The following is a 19,842-nucleotide window of genomic DNA, read 5'->3' as shown; positions in this document are numbered from 1 at the left end:
CTAATGAGAGAGCAGCCTCATGGTTCTCTGGGGCTGTGGTGTCTTTAACTTTTACCTTGCGATGTACTGCCTTCCTGCACCAATAAGAAAGCAAAATGCAAATGTATGAAACAGGAGCAGAAGTGACCCTTCAACTTTTCAAACCCACTCCACTATTCAATTAGAACATGACTGCTCTTTTTGTGTTTCAAATTCCACATTCTCATCTACCCCTGCTAACTGTATCATGGTGCCACAGTGAGTTAGCTTTTCCACCCAGAAACCTCCACTCTCTTCCAAACAGACTGAAAGAACCTCAAATTTCCCCAGACAGTGACACAAACTGGGAATCCTGCCCTCTGAGTCACTTTACCCACCTCGGTTACAGTCACACCCTCCTGCCCCTGACCCATCAATGGCTCCAGTCCTAAATGGCGTGACTGCCTCCTGGTGCAAAGAATCCAGGTAACATTGTCCCTCCCTAATTTGTTGTAGAGTCTGTAGTTTAACCTTCAGCTCATAAACCCTTGAACTAAAACTGCTTGAATTTCTAATACTCACTGTAAACATGTCTGCCCTGAATCACAATGGTATCCAGAAGCTTCTACACGCTACACGCCTTGACATTTCACCTGTCTTGCCAGTATTAGGAAGTTTTAATTAAATACTTAATTATGTTACTCACTTATGAGCGTGAATCAACTCCAATCAGTTCTAATGCATCTAGCTGTGTCTCTGACTACCTTGTCTTAAGAGTTCTCTGCACAGTTTCTCCTCTAGGTAATGCTGGCTGCTTGTCCAAAGGTTTCCATTGAGAGCCTGCTTATCTCAGTGATGCAGACTGCCTATTCCAGGGTTCTCAGCTCCCTGATGATGCTGATCAATTGTCACGGGATGCTCACCTCTCTATACCTCTCATTATCCAAATGGATGATGTTTGATTGTTGGGACAAACAGCCTTTTTATTCAGATGTTGAGGTTAAAATATTGAAAATTTTCAAGTAAGATCTTGATATAGTTCTTTAGACTCAAAGGGATCAAAGGTTATGAGGATAAAGTGGGAACAAGGTATTGAGTTGGATGATCTGTTCATGATCTTATTAAATGGTGAAATAGGCTTGAAGCGCTGAGTGGCCTACTCCTGCTCCTACATTCTATGTGTTTATGATTCATGAGGATTCAGTCTACATCCAATACATTTAAATTGGAGAAATTAATCCTATGTTTAGGTTTTATGTTATAACTCACACAATGGCTCAGTGAGTTAACTTACCACTCACTTCGGTACTAAATAATACAGCTCACAAAGGGATTCAGTCCAGGTTTGTGATACTGGCACTGACTGGTGCAACTAGGAAGGACTCGCGTCCAAACCCTGGGCTTTGGCACTGGAAGGACCTTGGTCTGTCCCATTGAATATTCTGAGTACATTTTTTCTTGCATTTTTTATATTTGCACAAACGCTTAGATCACAAGAAAAAAATATAAAATTTGGAAAATCACTTAGCTAGCTAGATGAAAAAGATGAGTAATTTTCTGACTTTATGTAACCTTGAGTTTCTAAACTATGTTATCACATTTCCAGTTTCTGATACTTTGAGTGAAGGTCCTTGCCATCAGCTCAGTGCTGGTGTATTCTGGAATTATTTGGTGAAAACAAGTTATCTTTTACTGGGTCAGATATGCTGAATTCTGATCAGTGGGAAATATATCTAAATGGTCCTGGTCAAATTTGCTTTCGTTTTTATCTGTCATTAAATAGTAGGTCAATGAGTTTCTTTACAATTTCTATATTCCTCTATTACTTTATTTCAGGGAGAAAATCCATTACATTCGGACTGAAGGAACACTTGGTCTAGAGAAGTTGTCGTGTGATGCAGATTTAGTTATTTTGTTGAGGTAAAGCATTTTTTGAATCTACTAATTTCCCTGAATTTATTTCCTTTGGTTATGATTTTATAAGGAACTGATGCCATTATATGAATATATCATGTACAGGTATTAGCTGTGAAAAATGGTATGCTGTAAATGAGTAAGCTTTTTTTAAAAGCATAGATGATCACACAAAGTTGTCATTATAACTTGCTTCAGTTAAGTTCAAATTACTCTTGAAGAAGGAAAAGAAGTGATAAGCTAATCTATACTATCCCACATTACTGACTAATTTAACATTTACTGCTCATCATGCAAGACCTCAGGGATCTTTAGTGTAAGACAAATGCATTTCCCTTTTTGGATCATTCCAATTTTGTTGATCTAACTGGACATTATTATTATAACTACCTCTTCTTTCTCTCTGTATCTCAAGAAATAGGATGCATAACTTCTTCTCCATTTAAGTATTTGCCAGTCTTCTTCTTATAAGGGCAATCCCTCAAAACCAAGGATGACTCTCTTCCGGTCTGGCATAGGGTGCTGAGGTGACTAAACAGCCCCAATACTGGATCCACACACCATGTCATCGATGGGGCATGAAGTGTTTGAAGAGGCAAGTATGTGGGAAACTTGGCTTTTCACATGCTCCTTCCCTGCCTGGGTCTTTTGGAGATGCTCCAGATGGTTGGTGCCTTCACAGATACTTCTCCAATTTGGATGATCTTGGTCAAAAGATTCCTACCAGTCAGTGGGGGATATTGCATTCTTTTCAAATAGGCTTTGAGAACATTCTCACCATGGTGCAGCTTGGAGCAGAGAGCTGAGTGTCAATAACTCAAACCAATTACTTTTTCCCAAGGGGAAACCTCAGCCAACATCCTCATAGCTGGGTCTCCAAGTGTATGATTTCAAGTGGATAGTTTACTGCTAGTCTAAAGCAAGGGATTGGACCTTATGATTTTTTGGCTAAGTGTGAGTCATGTTGACTTTGGTACAATGATTCTCATTGTGAGGCCAAAAGAGTTTTCTCACCATATTTTACCAAACTCCTTGCATTAATTGGCGATTCAGCCTCTGAATGAACATCACATCCAATTTCCATCACATCTTGCCATCTGCTGTTCCTGGAAGAACTCAACACTTACAGGAGATCCTGGAATTGACAAGCATTCCTCGTATCAGCACCATATTTAAAAGGCCTTAGTGCACTTGGAGAAGCACTGTCAGCTCAAAGCTACCCTGCACAGTTCCTGCTTGCTGGGTAGGTGGTGCACAGACAGGATATCCTCTTCACCCTGGACCATAAGTCGAGGTGACAACACCAGACCATGCCAGCCTCATTTGAGGCTACCAGCCTGATTGAAGCAGCCTCAGCCATGTGGGGGTGTGCTCAACACTGTCAGAAGAAGTTCAATGCCCTTCTACAATCTGCCAACAAATGTGCCACTTTTCTCTGATACTTCACGCTCACTCTCTGTCTGCTGCTGCATCCATCTCACAGCAAGGCTCATGGTCTATCACTCTCACTACTGCCTGCACTCACCATCACCCACCCTAATCCCTGCCACCACTAATACTGCACACTGTCTTTGTTGCCACTCCCTTGGAACACCTCTGCGCTAACAGTAATAGCTGTGCCACATGCTTTCATCTCCCATAATACCTGTTTCTCTCTTATTTCAAGAGCAAACAGTCCACAATAGGGCAAAACAAATCAAAGCAGGTGGTGTTCTGGCCACCATTCAGCACCTCAACCCTTGTGTGGAGAAAATCCTTACTTTGACCACCCTGAGCAGCACCTGGACTGATATTGGAGGCTGTGCATGACTTACTGTGCCAGGACCCCCTGAGCAAAGGCTATACCAGTTGACTGGACTGAAGTCTGCTGATATCTGTGGCAAAGCTCTTTCCTTTGTGTCTGCATTAAAAGGCACAATAAGGCAGTAGCAATATGAGCCCAGTACCTCTGGCTGAGGGGACAAGCCCAAAAAGGCAAGACAAGTGCAAGGCAGGCAAGCCAAACATCCAGGTAGGTTCTGATTGAGTGAGCTATGATAGCAAGTGAAGAGCCCAGAGATACACCTTGGTTCAGTCCATAAGCTGGGTGTATGTCCCTATGCACAAAGGGCCCCTGCTCCTGATTGCAATCGTCATTGTTGGTGCAGCATTGAAGTGCATAAATGTACTGTAGTAGATCAGAGATGGGCCATGATGGATCTTAGAGGTTGGCTCATGTTGGATGCCAGCAACCTTGGACATGGCCTGTTTGTAGGTAGTGCCATAGGACCACGTCTGAGATGTTGGTGCCCAGTATCCAGCATGGAGGAATGTCACAGCAAGCTGCAAAAGGAACGTGCCCAGAACCCTCTTTGGCTTCCATGTCAAGTTTCCCCGATGGCTACTTTGTATGGAAAGTTTGGCAAGATTGCAACCTGTGGCATTTTGGAGGGTTAACAGTTCATTTAACAAGCAATAATCAGCACTAATTGTGAATTCACTGCTGCCTAGCGACAACTTCATAATGCCTCTGAGCAACGTCAGTTAGCTGAGGTGAGATAACCTTGACATCAAGATGGGCCTCATCAAATATCTCACCTGATTCAAACACACATCCTGCTATAGCCCACATTGGTCACTCAGGACCTGAGGAGACTCCATCCAGGATGACAATTGCTATTGCCTCTGGACATTCTGACAGCCCCAGAAGAATAATTGGCTAATTAACATATTAGTATCCTTCTACATCCCAACAGCCATACAGAGAATTATGAACACTCACCAAATTTTACATCAGAAAATAAAGCATATTTTTTCTAAAGCTTCCTGTAGTAAATTACCATTAAAATCTAAAACCTGGCAGTAACCTTCTCTTGTGCTGCCACACACGTACACCATCTCAGCTAAGTAAATAATGAGCATTAATTATGAAGCTGGAATGATTACAATGCAGCAGTCCAGGAAGAGTTCTATCAGTCTTTCAAATTTTCCACCAGTCTTTTTCTTCATAGGAGCTGTTTTCCATTGCTATTTGTGCTTGATTTCCATTGCTATTTGTGGAAAATTGTGTGCAAATTGGTGACCCATTACAGCAATGAGTACATTTCAAAAAAATCTTCATTGATTATCTTGCACCCTAATGAAGGTGCTTCATAACTGCAAATCTTTCTTTCTTTCTAAACTTTTAATCATTTAATTTTCAAACAACTTCTTGGAAAAATAATGTATCTAGCTCTGAAAGGCTATCTGGTCAAAACAAAGGATTCATTGGAAACTGACAATAAATCAGAAGACAATTCCTGTTTCTGTTAGTAGGAGTGCATTGGATTGAGTAGGAGCTCCCCTCTCTGAAGCACCACTCTAATTCAGTCAGTTCCTGTCATATTATAGATCTCTGAGGTGGGTGCCAACTGGAATAAGAAAACAGTATTGATGGGTACAAGAGTTGCACTACATTCTGCCAAACTTGGAGAAAGAAAATGCTTGAAACACAAACTTAAATTGCTGAAAAAACTCAGCAGATCTGGCAGCATCTGTGGAGAGAAATCAGAATTAATATTTCAGGTCCAGTGACCCTTCTGAAGAAGGTTTTGCCAGACCTCCTGAGCTTTTACCAACAATTTCTATTTGCATTTCTAGCATCTGCAGTTTTCATTTTCTCATTTTAAAAAAAAGATTGCATCAGTAGAATGTCATCTCTCCTTGGTGCTATCTGTGACTTATTAGTTTAATTTCTACAAACCTATCAGTAGTCTAGTTTGTTTCTTAAGGGTGAAAGGAATCAGAAGCTGGAGAGTCTGGTGCTGATTGGGCATCCCTACCTCACAAGGAAAGGCATTGTTGATATCGATAACTGCAGGGTATAATCTGGGGGAGTTTTAACAGCCCATGTGTCTTGAGTAGGAACCTGTCAGCTTTGAGTTGAAAAGAGTGGCGCTGGAAAAGCACAACAGGTCAGGCAACATCCGAAGAGCAGGAGCGTCAATGTTTCGGGCATAAGCCCTTCATCAGGAATGTGGAGGGGGAAGTGGAATGAGAGTTAAATTGTCACTTGTCCACATCAGATTGAAGCCTATGGCAAGTTTAGTAAACAGGCCTCATTAACTAGGTACTGGCTGACTTCCTGCCCATTCTGGTGACCAATGAGTAGGAAGCAGCTGCAGAGGTTTGCATGGTCCTAAATTGTCAACAAGTAGATTTTCTGAGAGCTTCTATAAGGTCTTTTCCAATCTATATCTTGTTGATTTAAATATGTGACATGCTTATTTGATCCCATGAGAAGTGGTCACTTGCTCTTTTTTACTCCATTAGATTGAATGTGCTACCCATAGACTCTATTGAAGGATGTTAAATACGGAGTAATTGAAGATGTTGGGTTTTGATTATGAAACTTAGGTGTTTAGGGTCTGTCAGTACCATGATACATTATCCCTAATAATGACAGTTTAATTGAATTCCCTAAGTTTCTTTTGAAATTTTGGTTTAAGTTCAGGTGCCCCTAATGCCCCTGTTTTTCTTACCTGGTTGGATTTGGTCGATTTGGTTTTCTCCCTTTGAGTGTAAATATAAAGAAGAATCAGCCAGCACGTGGTGGGAGATAGTTTCGAATGGATTTCTGAGCTCTGTGGCAAGCAAGGAATGATCTCTCCCAAAGCACTTTAATCTCAAAATATTCTTCACTAATAGGTTAGGAGGCTGTCTAACAACAAACACATTTAATAATTCTAATTAAAGCCACGAAAGCCAGTCACTAGAAGGATTTAAACTGCTGCAATGTTTCAGGGAAAATCGGTATTAATAAGCCAAGTGTGACTGATTGCCCATCCTATAGAAATTATCTTGTGGTAGGAATATGCAGACCATTGCTTCACATTCCAGGCTTTGGAGTCAGGACTGGTTTGGAATCATGGCTGCCACCTCTAAAAGTAGGCCAGAGCTGTATGAATGCTGAGTTGAGCAGGTGAGAAGGCCTACCTTAATTTTCTGCATTTTGTTTATTTGCTCATGGGATGTAAGCTTTTTATTTCACATTCATAATTGCCCAGAGGGCTGTTAAGAGTCAACCACATTACTGTGAATCTGGAGTCACATGTTGGCCAGATCAGGTAGCTATCGTATAATTCCCTCCCTAAAGAACTTAGTGAAGCATCTGAGTATGTTTTTAATGACAATCAAGAATGTCAAAAATCACACAATCCCAGACTATAGTCCAACGGGTTTATTTGAAAACATTAGGTTTAGAAGCACTGCTCCATTATTAGGTGCTAGGTGTGGTGTGGTTTTTCACCTTGCCCAACCTAGGCTAACACCAACACTTCCACATCAATCGAGAATGGTTATGGGATTGAAAATAGGGTAGTTGTTTATTCCAGAATTTTATTCGATTTAAATAAGATTCAAACCCATGTTCCCAGAATGTGAGCCTGGGGCTGTAGATTACTAGTCTTGTGATATTATACATCTCTGTTCCCCCTGACCTAGATCTCCACATGGTTATTTGGCTCCGTAGCCTTCACCGCTTAATCATCCCTACCCTTCATGTACAACCTCCTTTTTCTCTTCCATTCACCCATGAAATTTCCCATCGACTCCCACATTCTGCATGATCCTTTCACAAACCGTCATCTCCTTACTGCCTCTTCAATGCTCAATGCACCTTCCAACATCCTCCAAATTCCTATGCCATCTGCATATGCAAATGTATCTTCAATATCTGATTCCCCACTGTCCAGTATGTACAGAATTCATGTGGCAAAAAAAATGGAGAAGTCATCTTTGAAATGCTCATGAAATAAAATAAAAATTCAAACTCTAGTTTAAATGAATAAAACCACCAATCAAACATACAACCATTGAAACATCCCACTCTTCTCTCAAGTAATAAAACGAATCTATCAATATAAGCAAACAAGCATTCACAAACTTGTTCTATATATATATATATATATATATATATATACACACATACATACATATTCTATTACCTGTTCATAAAAAGGTCAGTAAAGCAAAGGACAAAGTCTCATTCACATATGTGTAAACAATGCCAGATAAGCTAAATACCTTAATAACATTTGGAACTTGGCTAAGCATTTATAAGATTCCATTGCTCAAATGAATAAACAAAGCCTGTTGAGCTCAATAGAATAATCTGTGAAATTGCTGAACCTGGTGTTCATTATCCTGCTCCTTTTTATCAAGAGCCTACTAGGTCGAGTTGCAGTTACAAATATTGGGATTCTTCATTTTATTTCAGTGCCACTTACAGATATCTGAACATTATGTCAATGTAAAAGTCGCACAATGTACAGCTGACCAACTTAAATCAGATTCTTGGTCCTGTTGAATGTATTTGAGTACTTTATCCACTCAATAAATTACATTGATGACTGTGACAAGGCTGATCAATTTAATAATTAAAAGTAGCTTTTATGGATTGAGTCTTGCAATCAATCATAAATTGAAGTATTTAACTTATTAAACAAGATTTATTTATAATGTTTAAAGTCAGCAAGAGCTTTTAACCATTCTTGTTCAAATGTTCCCAATTCCATAACATGCTTTCCATAAACAGAAAAACTGCTGGACTTGTTATCAATCTCATAATCTTCAGAAAATTGCATTTGCAGCAAGCATTGAAATAGTGACCCCAGTGTCAAGTCATGAGCTAAGCATCAATTCACTGCATGTGCATTTCTTACTCGGAGGAGGAAAAGCATCCATTGTGATTAGGCAATAATTACAAATTGGTAAAAACAATAACTGCAGATGCTGGAAACCAAATTCTGGATTAGTGGTGCTGGAAGAGCATAGCAGTTCAGGCAGCATCCAACGAGCAGCAAAATCAACGAAAACGTCGATTTCGCTGCTCGTTGGATGCTGCCTGAACTGCTGTGCTCTTCCAGCACCACTAATCCAGAATAATTACAAATTTCCAGGCTTCCAAGTATCCAGTTTAGGCCTCCTTTTGTGAGTTTTCTCAGCATCAGGAGAAGGTAATCTGATCCAATGTCTTTTTTTGATTTGATTTGATTTGATTTGTTACCGTCACAGTGAAAAGTATTGTTTTGTATGCCAACCAGACAAATCATACATTACATAAGTACATCACGGTAATAGAACAGAATGCAGAATATAATGTTACAGCTGCAGAGAAGGTAGAGATAAAGATCAACTCTAATATATAAGAGGACCATTCATAAATCTGATAACAGCAGCAAAGAAGCTCTTCTTGAATCTGTTTATGTGTGTTTTCAAATTTTGGTAACTTCTGCCCAATGGAAGAGGGTAGAAGAGAGTATAACCAGGGTGAGGGGAGTCTTTGATTATATTGGCTGCTTTCCCAAGGCAGCAGGAAGTGTAGACGGTGTCAGTGGAAGGAAGGCAGGGTTTTGTGATGGATTGGACTGTATTCTGAACTCTCTGCAATGACCTGGGTCTTGGGCAGAGCAGTTGCCATACCAAGCTGTGATGTATCTGGATAGAATGCTTTCTATGGTACATCTAAAAAAAAAGGTAAGAGTCATTATATATATATATATATACCAAATTTCCTTAGTCTCCTGAGGATGTCGAGCTGTTGGTGTGCTTTCTTGACTATAGCATTGATGTCGATGGACCAGGATAGATCGTTGATGATATTTACTCCCAAGAAACTGAAGCTGTCGGCCACCTCCATCTCAGCATCATTGATATATACAGGAGTGTGTCCTCCACTCTGCTTGCTGAAGTCAGTGACCAGCTCCTTTATTTTGCTGACATTGAGGGAGAGATTATTGTCTCTACACGGTGCCACTAAGCTGTCTATCTCTTTCCTGTATTCTGTTTCATCGCTGGTTGAGACCTGATCCACTACAATGATATCATCAGCAAATTTATAAATGGAGTTAGAGTTGAATTTGTGAGCATATAAGGAGTATAGTAAGGGACTGGGTTGCAGCTTTGTTGGGCATTTGTGTTGAGGATTATTGTGAAGGAGGTGATTATCCTTACTGACTGTGGTCTGCCACTCAGGAGGTCAAGGATCCAGTTGCAGAGAGGAGACAGAATCCTAAGTGTCAGTGTTTAGAGACTTAAGCTAAAGAGTAGTGATCTGCATTTATCTAGACTGTTTTGTGTATGCGTTTTGCCAGGTGCTTCATATGGCCAGTAAGCAGACAAATTTTGATACTAAGTCATGTAAAGAAATATTGAAGCATGGCCATAAGCTCAATCAAAATGATTTAAAGAAGGAATGAGAAATGAAGAGTGGAGAGGTTGAGGGAGGGAAGCCATGACCACTCATAGTAGAGTGATGAAAATTGGAAGTGTGGAAGAGATCAGAATTAGCATTTAATTTCTTAATTAAAATATTATTTACTGTCTCCTACTCTAAAACAATAACATTATTTCAAAAGTAAAGAATTGACTGTAAAGCATTTTGTGACATCCTGAGGACATAACAAGCACTACATAACAGGAACTGTCTTTTACAGAGCATCTGTAAATGAGGAATATATGGACACAGAAGTAATTTTGCATGATGTAAAATGGCTACACTAATCAAGAATTTTGAAACCCAGCTCATTGTTAATGTTTTCCTCAATGTGTTGCTTCCTGTTTGAATTGATCAAGGGAAAGTCAAGAGCTTAACATTATTGACAAGGTATAATTTTGCAATTATTTTAAATGTTGTATAATAACATTAGGATCTGAGTTTATAGTTACATCTTTTGGAAGGATACACCTAAAATGAAATGAGATACAACGGGCAAGTGATGAAAACAATGGATTAGTTTTAAGGAGTATAAACAATAATGTGCCAAGGACAATACTCCCTTCCCTAAAGCACACAATTGAACAATGAACAAAGATTATTTAGGTAATGGTGCTAACATATTACTTAATTATAAGTTTTAGTGTTGTGTACTGTAATCAGTCTTAGAAGTAAAATTTTGTTAAGACGTGTAATATCACATATTGATCTTGCACATAATCTTGTTAGGGTGCTTAAAATTTAATTATGACTACATTAAATACATGAAAAGAAAAAAATTGCAAGGCTATGGGAAAAAGCAGGCAAGTGGGACTAATTGGATAGTTCTTTCATAGAGGCTGCACAGGCATAATAAGTCGAAAGGCCTCCTTCTGCTCTTTATAACTCTATAATTTTATGGTGCATGACTAATTATCTTTTGTGAATATGTCCTTCAGTTCCCACACTGAAATCATTTACAAAGCACATTTAGTCAATGCAGAGTTAGCCATCTTTTACTTGTAGCCGTTATCTTCTTAACTATGATGATGTCAGTTTTCTTGGCATCATTGCTCTGTTCAGTTCATTTTTCAGAGCAGAATGTGGGCCAAAGGAGTCTGGATACTATTCAATGAAAGCTACTACAGCTCAGTCTATTTCATAGGCAGTCTAAAAATGGTCACACTGCAATTATTTAACATTGTTCCATACTGCTGTCAACCTACATCTGAAAGTGTAGAAACTGATTGCAATGTGACTGAATCCTGGAAACTATATTTATAATGAACATGAGCTTGATAATTCAATTTTATTAAGGTCTGATGTGGAAAATTGTCTCATAATGTGAGCAATTATGGAACAGAATAAAATCGCTTTTGAAAGCTGGTCCTTGGATAGTACCCATTAGAAAAGTTTAAACTGCACAGTTATTATCATTGCATTGGAATCAACAACTTACTGATGACTGCCATCAGTTAACCTTAGGAATGACCAGAAAATCGAGTGTAGCAATATCCCTAAAACAAGACTGAAACCAGCCTAAGATGGTATATTTTGCTCATCACAAGCTATAAATCTCCTATATGAAATGATTTTGTGATCGACCAACAGAGTTAGCACAATTTAAAGGCAATCACCACTAAAGCTTCAGGCTGCTTTTCAGGGAATACATAAAAGTTGCTGTTGTGGGAATGAGAAATCCCTCAGTGAAATTATACACTCCCATGGTATTGATGCTGAAGCTCTGGTAGAGCAGAGGAAATTTAACTGTGTCCCGTACACCAAGTCCAACCTGAACTGGAACTGTTCATTTACTGGGTACAAATAAAGGAGATAATGTAAATGCTATCAGTCACGTTAATGAAATTAAAATTCATTCCAATATTAACTGGGCTAAATTTCTTTCCCTGCATCGTGCCCTTCTACTCAGCTAGAATTCTCCCAGTCTCTACACTGCACAGAGGTCATGCAAATTGATCTGCAAGGTATTATACCCTCACCATTAATCTGACCTGTGTGAATCCTCAGTGCAGTGTCACCTTTTGTCCATCCTGGTGCTTACAACAGGGTAGAATTTAAGACTGCAGCTGCAGGAATGATAGTAACTTCAAAACTAAGTAAATGTTGTTCTACAACAGCAGTCGGAAAGACCCGAAAACCAATGAAGCTTGTATAGACAAAATGAGGACACACTTGCATTTGGAGCTGTCTTTTACCTGCTGCCAGGTGCTTTCAGACTCTCAGTCTGAGAAGGATCCCAGTGTAAGTTCTGAATACCATGTTGTTCTATTTTAGGGAACTACCAATCATCACAAATCAAGAAGGGAGGTTTGAAACCCCGAGCTGGCAAGAAATCTTTTGGATGAGGTGTAGCAGGACCAGATCCAGCATAACAGATCTCTGCCTCGATTTTAACTAATCATTTCACATAGGAAATAAGCATGCCCCAGGAGCAAATACTGGGAACTTTGATCACATTTTAAAATTAGATTATGTGACCACTACAGAAAGACATTATATCGTAGTATTTGGTGTTACATTCAGGTCTGTAGGTGTAAAGACATTTAGTGGAGATCAATTTCATTCAGTTGTTATACCACCTGCAGTTTCCCAAACAAATTTACACACACATCAAAATGCTGTAGGACTTCAACCATATTCAAGCAAATGGCAAAGAGCGTAAAGACACTACTTTATCATTTGTACAATTTAAGTATTTTTTGTTCAGTTCACTTTTCAGAGCAGAGAAGTGTCTGGATACCATTCAATGGAAGCTACTATTACTCAGTCTATTTCATAAACAATCCAAAAATTGTCACACTGCAACTATTTAACATTGATCCACCTGCTATCAACATATCTCTCAAGGTTCTCTAAAAATTACTGAAAATTTTGTTTCTTTTATAAACATACAGGGCACAAATCTATGATCATTTGCACCCATTTATGGGACACAGCAAGTGCTCTGAAGTCTGTAAAATGACATGTGTCTCATCATGCATGGGTACTTTTGGGCTGAGTTGCACCAAACACCATTAGCATGTTTGTATTGAGATTCTGTATACCTTATTTGATTTGACTAATGCAGAGATAGTTTGAAATTCAACCATTCCATTTCAGATCTTTCAATATACATGTAATCATAGCCAGGAGTAGGTTCAGTCTGTCTCTCGAATTTTCTCTCTGAGAGTCAGGAGTCAGTCATTTAGATCCTCCCACAGGCTAAGTCAATGAGACTCGCTATAAAGATGAGTTATCAGATAAGTTTAATCAAACATTATGGAGCCATATTTGTGAGGACACTGAAGTATGTATACAGTGACCAGATGCCAGGTGTATGCAGAACAAATGGATCAGCTAACATTGAGGAAGCGGAAAGGCTGCAGAAGGATTTGGACAGGTTAAGAGAATGGGCAAAGAAATGGCAGATGGAGTACAACGTGTGAAAGTGTGAGGTCATGTATTTTGGTAGGAAGAATAGAGGGATGAACTATTTCTAAATGGGGAGAAAATTCAGAAGTCAGGAGTGCAAAGAGACTTGAGAGCTTTAGTCCAGGTTTCTCTCAGCCTAAACATGTAGGTTGAGTCAGTAGTTAGGAAGGCAAATTCAATGTTGGCATTTAGTTTGAGAAAACTTGAATATAAAAGCAGGGATGTCCTTCTGAGGCTTGTTAAGGCTCTGGTCAGACCATATTTGGAGTATTGTGAGCAGCTTTGGGCCCCATATCTCAGGAAGGATGTACTGGCCTTGGAATATGTTCAGAGGAGGTTTACGAGAATGGTCCCAGGATGAAAAGCTGAACATATGAGGAACGTTTGAGGACTCTGGATCTATACTCAATGGAAGTTAGAAGGATGAGGGGGATCTAATTGAAACATGCAGAATACTGAATGGCCTGGACAGATTGGATATAGGGAAGATGTTTCCATTGATAGAACAGACTAGGACCCGACGGTACATCCTTAGAGTTAAGGGAAGACATTTTAGAATGGAGATAAGGAGAAACTTCTTCAGCCAGAGAATGGTGAATCTATGGAATTCATTGCCACAGAAGGCTGTGGAGGCCAGGTCATTGAGTATATTTAAGATGGGGAAAGATAGGTTTTTGATTGTCAAGGGAATCAAGAGTTATGGGGAGAAAGCAGGAGAATGAGGTTAAGAAACTTATCAGCCATGATTGAATGGTGGAGCAAATTCGATGGGCTAACTGGTCTAATTTCTGCTCCTATATTTTATGGTCTTATGGTCTAACATTGATATAATAAGATCATTAGAAATTGAAGCAGGCTATTTAGCCCTTCATCCCGCTTCTTAATTCAATAAGATCATATCTGATCCAATTGTGACCTTAACTCCACTTTCCTGTCTCTCTCTGTCTCTCTCTCCCATATCTCTGGTTTCACTTGTTGATCAAGAATCTGTCTAACTCTACCATGAATCTATTCAATAAGGCAGTCCCTACTGCTTTCTTCTTGCTGTTCCTCCATTGCCTAGACAGGTTGTATTTCGTAGGGTATCAGAAAGGAAAATAATGCTGTGGTAAGGTTGTAGTACAAGGAAAACAGATAGGAATATAAGCGTCATGTGCCTAAACCATGTTCATCTTGTAAATAAAATATGTTGCTGGATAGGAGGAAGTGAGATGTGAGTTGGTGGATCAGGTCCAAGGATATCAGTGTCTTTGGTGTCAATCCAACTCCTCATTCCACAAATGGTCAGCAGTGTCTCTTTCATAGGGATTCAGATAAGTAGGCAAGTCTGTTCCCCTCCAGTGAGCTCCTGGTGTAGATCAGTTTGTTGTCTCAGAGAGAGGAAAGATGGCTGCAGAGGGTCACACAATTGTTGTGTCTATCATGTTCGAATAATTGGCAGTGCAAGCTCTGAGATGTGTGTGGGTGTGTGCATGTCATAGCTGAATAGCTGGCAGAGTGTGCAAGCTCTGAAATATGGGTGTGCCTGTAATGGTTGAATAGCTGATCATGTGTGAAGGCTCTGACATCAGGGTGTGAGGGTAAGGTAATTGTGAGGTGCAAATTGTGGTTGATGGAGACTGTTGGTAGGTGAGTGAGGGAGATGTCTGAATTGAGACACAGGACAAGATTTTACCCTTCTTAGAAATGGCAGGGAAGGTGACAGAAAGTGCAACATTTTGGTCAGGTTGGCACCAGGGAGTTTTCTGTCTCTTTCCTGCAGTTAGGCCCATTGTTAAACTTTCTGATCCATTCCTAATTTAAGCCCAGGAGCATCCAATTAACAATCACTTAAATGTCTCATCCCAACACCAGCCCATTATTTCTGGCAGGTGAGAAAAGTGGCAGCTCTCTTAATTGGTGAAGTGGGTTGGCCACTTTGGGGAGGACTTCAACTCAGGGGGTGGACGTCAACCTCAAAACAGCAATTGCCCTAATCTCTGCCCCAAAAAGTGACTTCCCTTGCCCACTGCTTTGTCAGTTCTGTTGGGCTTTGAAAACATTGCTGCTCCTCACTGTGGTTGCCAGCCTCTGATTGGCATCCCTGACCCAGGAAGTGATTGACCCAGAAGTCCACTATGGACTGTTATGTATGTAATTGGGTATGTGTTACCCTATAAGACAGTGGATCAGGTGACCAGGAGAAGGGAGTTAGAGAAGCAATCAGGGGCTGACTACGAAGCTGAGGTAATGCACATAGTATTCCCTTTTCTAGTTTATCTCTGTCTACCTCTGGCACTTGATCTGGTGAGCTTCATCATTGGCAGTGGGGTGTAATCTGCTGTTAATGACTCTGCCTGGCCAGTTAATAAGGGGGAAAACCCCAGCTAATGTCTGAGGCTATGATGCAATAGCAGGATTTGGAATTTGAAAATGCATTAATTTGACCACTTTAGTGAAGTTATTCTTGCAGCAGTGCATTTGGATCCTCAGGCTTTGACTCCTGACAATGATCTCTCTGTGTATTTACTTCCATTGCCTTCTGAACAAATGCCTGGAATGCTTTATGAACAGGATATCTTTCCCCCTTTCTGTCCCACCAGCCATGGTCTGCAGTGCAGTGTCCAAAATCCACGAAGCGCATTATGTTTTGATATTACTAAATGTTTCACAGGACAGAATCGATTCCTGTATGACTCCCAGCACCTGTTACAAACTCAGTGCACTTTACAGGCTAACTTTGACCAGTGCCAGTCACACTCAATGTTAGCCAGTAGGGAAGTTCCCAGCCTACGAACAGTACAATTTAAATTTGGCTGGGAGCTGAAATCATCAAAAAACTACAGGCAGCCTGAAGTTGATGTGCTGGCCACATTATATTGCACAGAATAGGATTCATTGTGCTTTCCAGTCAGGGTTAGATCGAACCTACTACTATAGTTCTATTGGTCCAGGAGGCTGCTGTCTCATTAGACAGAGATGACTGCTGGCAGTTTAACCTCACAGCACTCTGCATTGCAAATCAGCCATCCAGCCAACTGAGCTAACATCCTCTCCCCACTGCAACATCATGGTGTCTGGAAGATGTGTATCCTGTGCTTTCGACCATCAAACTGACACTGTCTCCACATGCCCTGGGCATTTCTGCAGTCGTTGTCTATTAGCATCATATCCACAGGATGGAAAGTGACAGCTGGGAATGTATCTCATGGTGGGCACAATCAGCTCAGGACTTTAGCCGGGTATTGTTGCAGCATTGGCAAGTCCACTGTTATCTTGCACTAGCCTGACAGTCCAAATTTGGAGACCACTCACATTGAACTTCACCTATAACTGTCCTCCCTGTCCTCTGAATCCTGTCTTCCACCCTGCTCCTTTACATTCTGCCTGTAGAAACCACGGTGATGGTCACAGTCAATAATACTCCCTCCTGTAGCTTATAGTTTACTCCAACATTGTTCCACATTCTCTCATCCAGCCCACTACCACCCCCCCCATTCACTTTGAGATTCCCTGATCCTTATCCCACTCAATATATGCCTCTGCTTCCATTCTGCCTTGACTTGCCCATCCCTTCTGTCATTGATTCTCCTGCTTCACCTACAAGCTCCCCCCCAAATTCTCCTGAAGGATTGATAGATGGACTATAATCACCCAGACCTCGGGCTGACTTTGACAAACAATCCTGAGATATGACTGACCAAACCCCAAAGGCTGTACTTGGAGCACCCTTTCTGTTGATATGTCATTCTCTTGACTGTTTGTGATGATCCTACAGGATGGATCATTGAATACCCTTTGAGTGTGCTGGGACAGAGAGCTGCCTAAGTGGATGACTGATCATGGCAAATTTCCTACACAGTGTCCAGACTGTGGCTGTGACAGATGGTACTGGAACCTTCTGTCAATGACACCACCTCCCTTCCCCAGTCTGTCTGGACTGACATGGTCATTAGTTGTTTAGATGTGCCCGCACAGGGAGCTGGCACATGCTGAAGAGTTTAAATTGACATCTCGGTGTGTCAAGGACATTTCCAAACTGACAAACAGCCTGCATGTGTCCCTGCGCTGGGCTAAAGAGCCCCTCAGAATGGAATAGTGAAAGCCTTTGGCTCTGACTGAATTGACGTTATGCCAACAAGTATGGCACAGGTAGCAGTACGTGACCATGCACCAAAAGAGCAAACAAGCAACCCTGGGATTCAGTCTGCTCCATTTTGTAAGTTGTCTGTGCCTGTTGCAGCTTTCCCAGTGTTAGCTGCTGGTGCATCGTGCAGTGCAAAACTGTGCTTTCTGCAGTGCAAAACTGCGCTTTCTGAAAGGCCTGCAGATGTATAGAGAGATGTTGTGATGGTCAAGATAGGTTGGCAGATGCTGGATGATTTTGTCAGTAATTGACGGGTGAGATCTTGATGTCCAGTTTGTTCAGTTTGCAGGTAGTTGAGACAGAGTGGCCGAATGGGCCAGGTGTCTGCATTGGTTCCCTCCGGAACTGCACGGCCGCCATTAGCCACGAGGCCAGTACAGCAACCATCCCCATGGCGATCGATGACATCACATCCACCCCCATTGCGGATGCGTCCACAGCCACTTGCGCCCCAAACACTTTCACACGCACCATGCGTGATATCACTTTCGCCCCTCACATCATCGCTGATGTCACGCATTCCATGACTTCCACCCCCACTACTGCCATCGTTGCCACCACCTCTGCCCCCACCAATGCCTCTCACCTGTGCACTGACGACACGCTCCCCCCCAACCCCCCCCCCCCCCATGGATCCCACTGTCACCATTCCCATCCCCCAAAACCCTGAGAGGAACACTACTCTTACTAATGACACCACCCCCATTCTCCCTACCATCATTCCCACTCCAGTGATGTCCCCACCCCCACTTCCAGCTCCACACCTATACCAGGCCCTAGCTCCCAAGCTCCCAGCCCTGCCGAGTTTTCACTTTCCCTCCAGACGTCCCCCTCACTGAGGACAAATGATCAGTCCTCAGCAAAGGCCTTATCTTCATCCCACTCTGTCCATGCATCAATGAATTCAATACACGTCATGACTTCAAACACTTCTTCTGAGTTTACTTTTTCAATCGGGACTCCCACCCACCTTCCAAGGACCCTTCACCAGCCTCAACACTCTCCATCCACCTGGAAACCCCGTGCTGGCCTATTAACTGCCCTCGATCTCTTCATTTCCAACTGCTGCTGAGACATTAACCGCCTCAACCTGCCTATCCTTCCCCACTCCAACCGTTTGCCCTCACAATGCGCAGCCCTCCAGTCCCTCTGCTTCAATCCCAACCTCACCATCAAGCCAGCAGATAAAGGGGGTGCAGTGGTAGTCTGGCGCACTGACCTCTACAACGCTGAAGCTAGATGCCAGCTCAAGGACACCTCCTCCTCCCGCCCCCTCGAACATGACCCCACACCCCCATCACCAAACCATCATTTCCCAGATCATACAGAACCTCATTACCTCAGAAGATCTCCCACCCACAGCTTCCAACCTCGCAGTCTGGGAACCCTGCATTGCTCGGTTCTACCTCCTTCCCAAGATCCACAAGCCTGACCACCCCAGCCGACATATTGTCTCAGCCTGCTCCTGCCCCACTGAACTCATCTCCACCTACCTCGATACTGTCCTATCCCCCCAGTCCCCACATATGATCGAGATATCACCCACACTCTCCACCTCCTCCAAGACTTCCGTTTCCCCGGCCCTCAATGCCTCATCTTCACCATGGACATCCAATCTCTCTACACCTCCAACTGCCATGACCAGGGCCTCCACGCCTTCCATTTCTTCCTCTCCTGACATCCCCACCAGCATCCTTCCACCGACACTCTCATTCGTTTGGCTGAACTGGTCCTCACCCTTAACAATTTCTCCTTCAAATCCTCCCACTTCCTACAGACTAAATGGATAGCCATTGGCACCTGTATGGGCCCCAGCTATGCCTATCTCTTTGTTGGCTATGTAGAAAAGTCCATCTTCCGTAGTTACACTGGCACCACTCCCCACCTTTTCCTTCATTACATTGATGACTGCATTGGCACCACCTCGTGTTCCCGCAAGGAGGTTGAGCAGTTCATCAACTTCACCAACACATTCCACCCTGACCTTAAATTCACCTGGACAATCTTTGATAACTCCCTCCCCTTCCTGGACTCTCCATCTCCATCAATGATGACCGACTCAACACTGACATTTTTTACAAACCCACTGACACCCACAGCTATCCGGATTACATCTCTTCCCACTCTACTTCCTGCAAAAATGCTATCCCATATTCCCAATTCCTCCGCCTCCGCCGTATCTGCTCCCAGGAGGACCAGT

The 19,842-nt window shown here is 41.9% G+C and overlaps 1 protein-coding gene across 8 annotated transcripts in view; it reads left to right on the top strand.

Annotated features, from left to right (window-relative positions):
* LOC140480604 (E3 ubiquitin-protein ligase HECW1-like) overlaps positions 1-19,842 on the top strand; it is a 467,461-nt gene that overhangs the window by 331,667 nt on the left and 115,952 nt on the right. For all 8 annotated transcript variants that reach the window (XM_072575690.1, XM_072575692.1, XM_072575685.1 and 5 more), the window contains one exon: positions 1,795-1,878. In XM_072575690.1, coding sequence (XP_072431791.1) covers positions 1,795-1,878 — 84 coding nt within the window. The remainder of the gene's footprint in view (positions 1-1,794; positions 1,879-19,842) is intronic.

The sequence above is a fragment of the Chiloscyllium punctatum genome, chromosome 8 (genome assembly GCF_047496795.1).
Source record: "Chiloscyllium punctatum isolate Juve2018m chromosome 8, sChiPun1.3, whole genome shotgun sequence".
Lineage (NCBI taxonomy): Eukaryota > Metazoa > Chordata > Chondrichthyes > Orectolobiformes > Hemiscylliidae > Chiloscyllium > Chiloscyllium punctatum.
The sequence above is the reverse complement of the archived record's forward strand: the minus strand, read 5'-3'. Positions and strand labels throughout refer to the sequence as shown.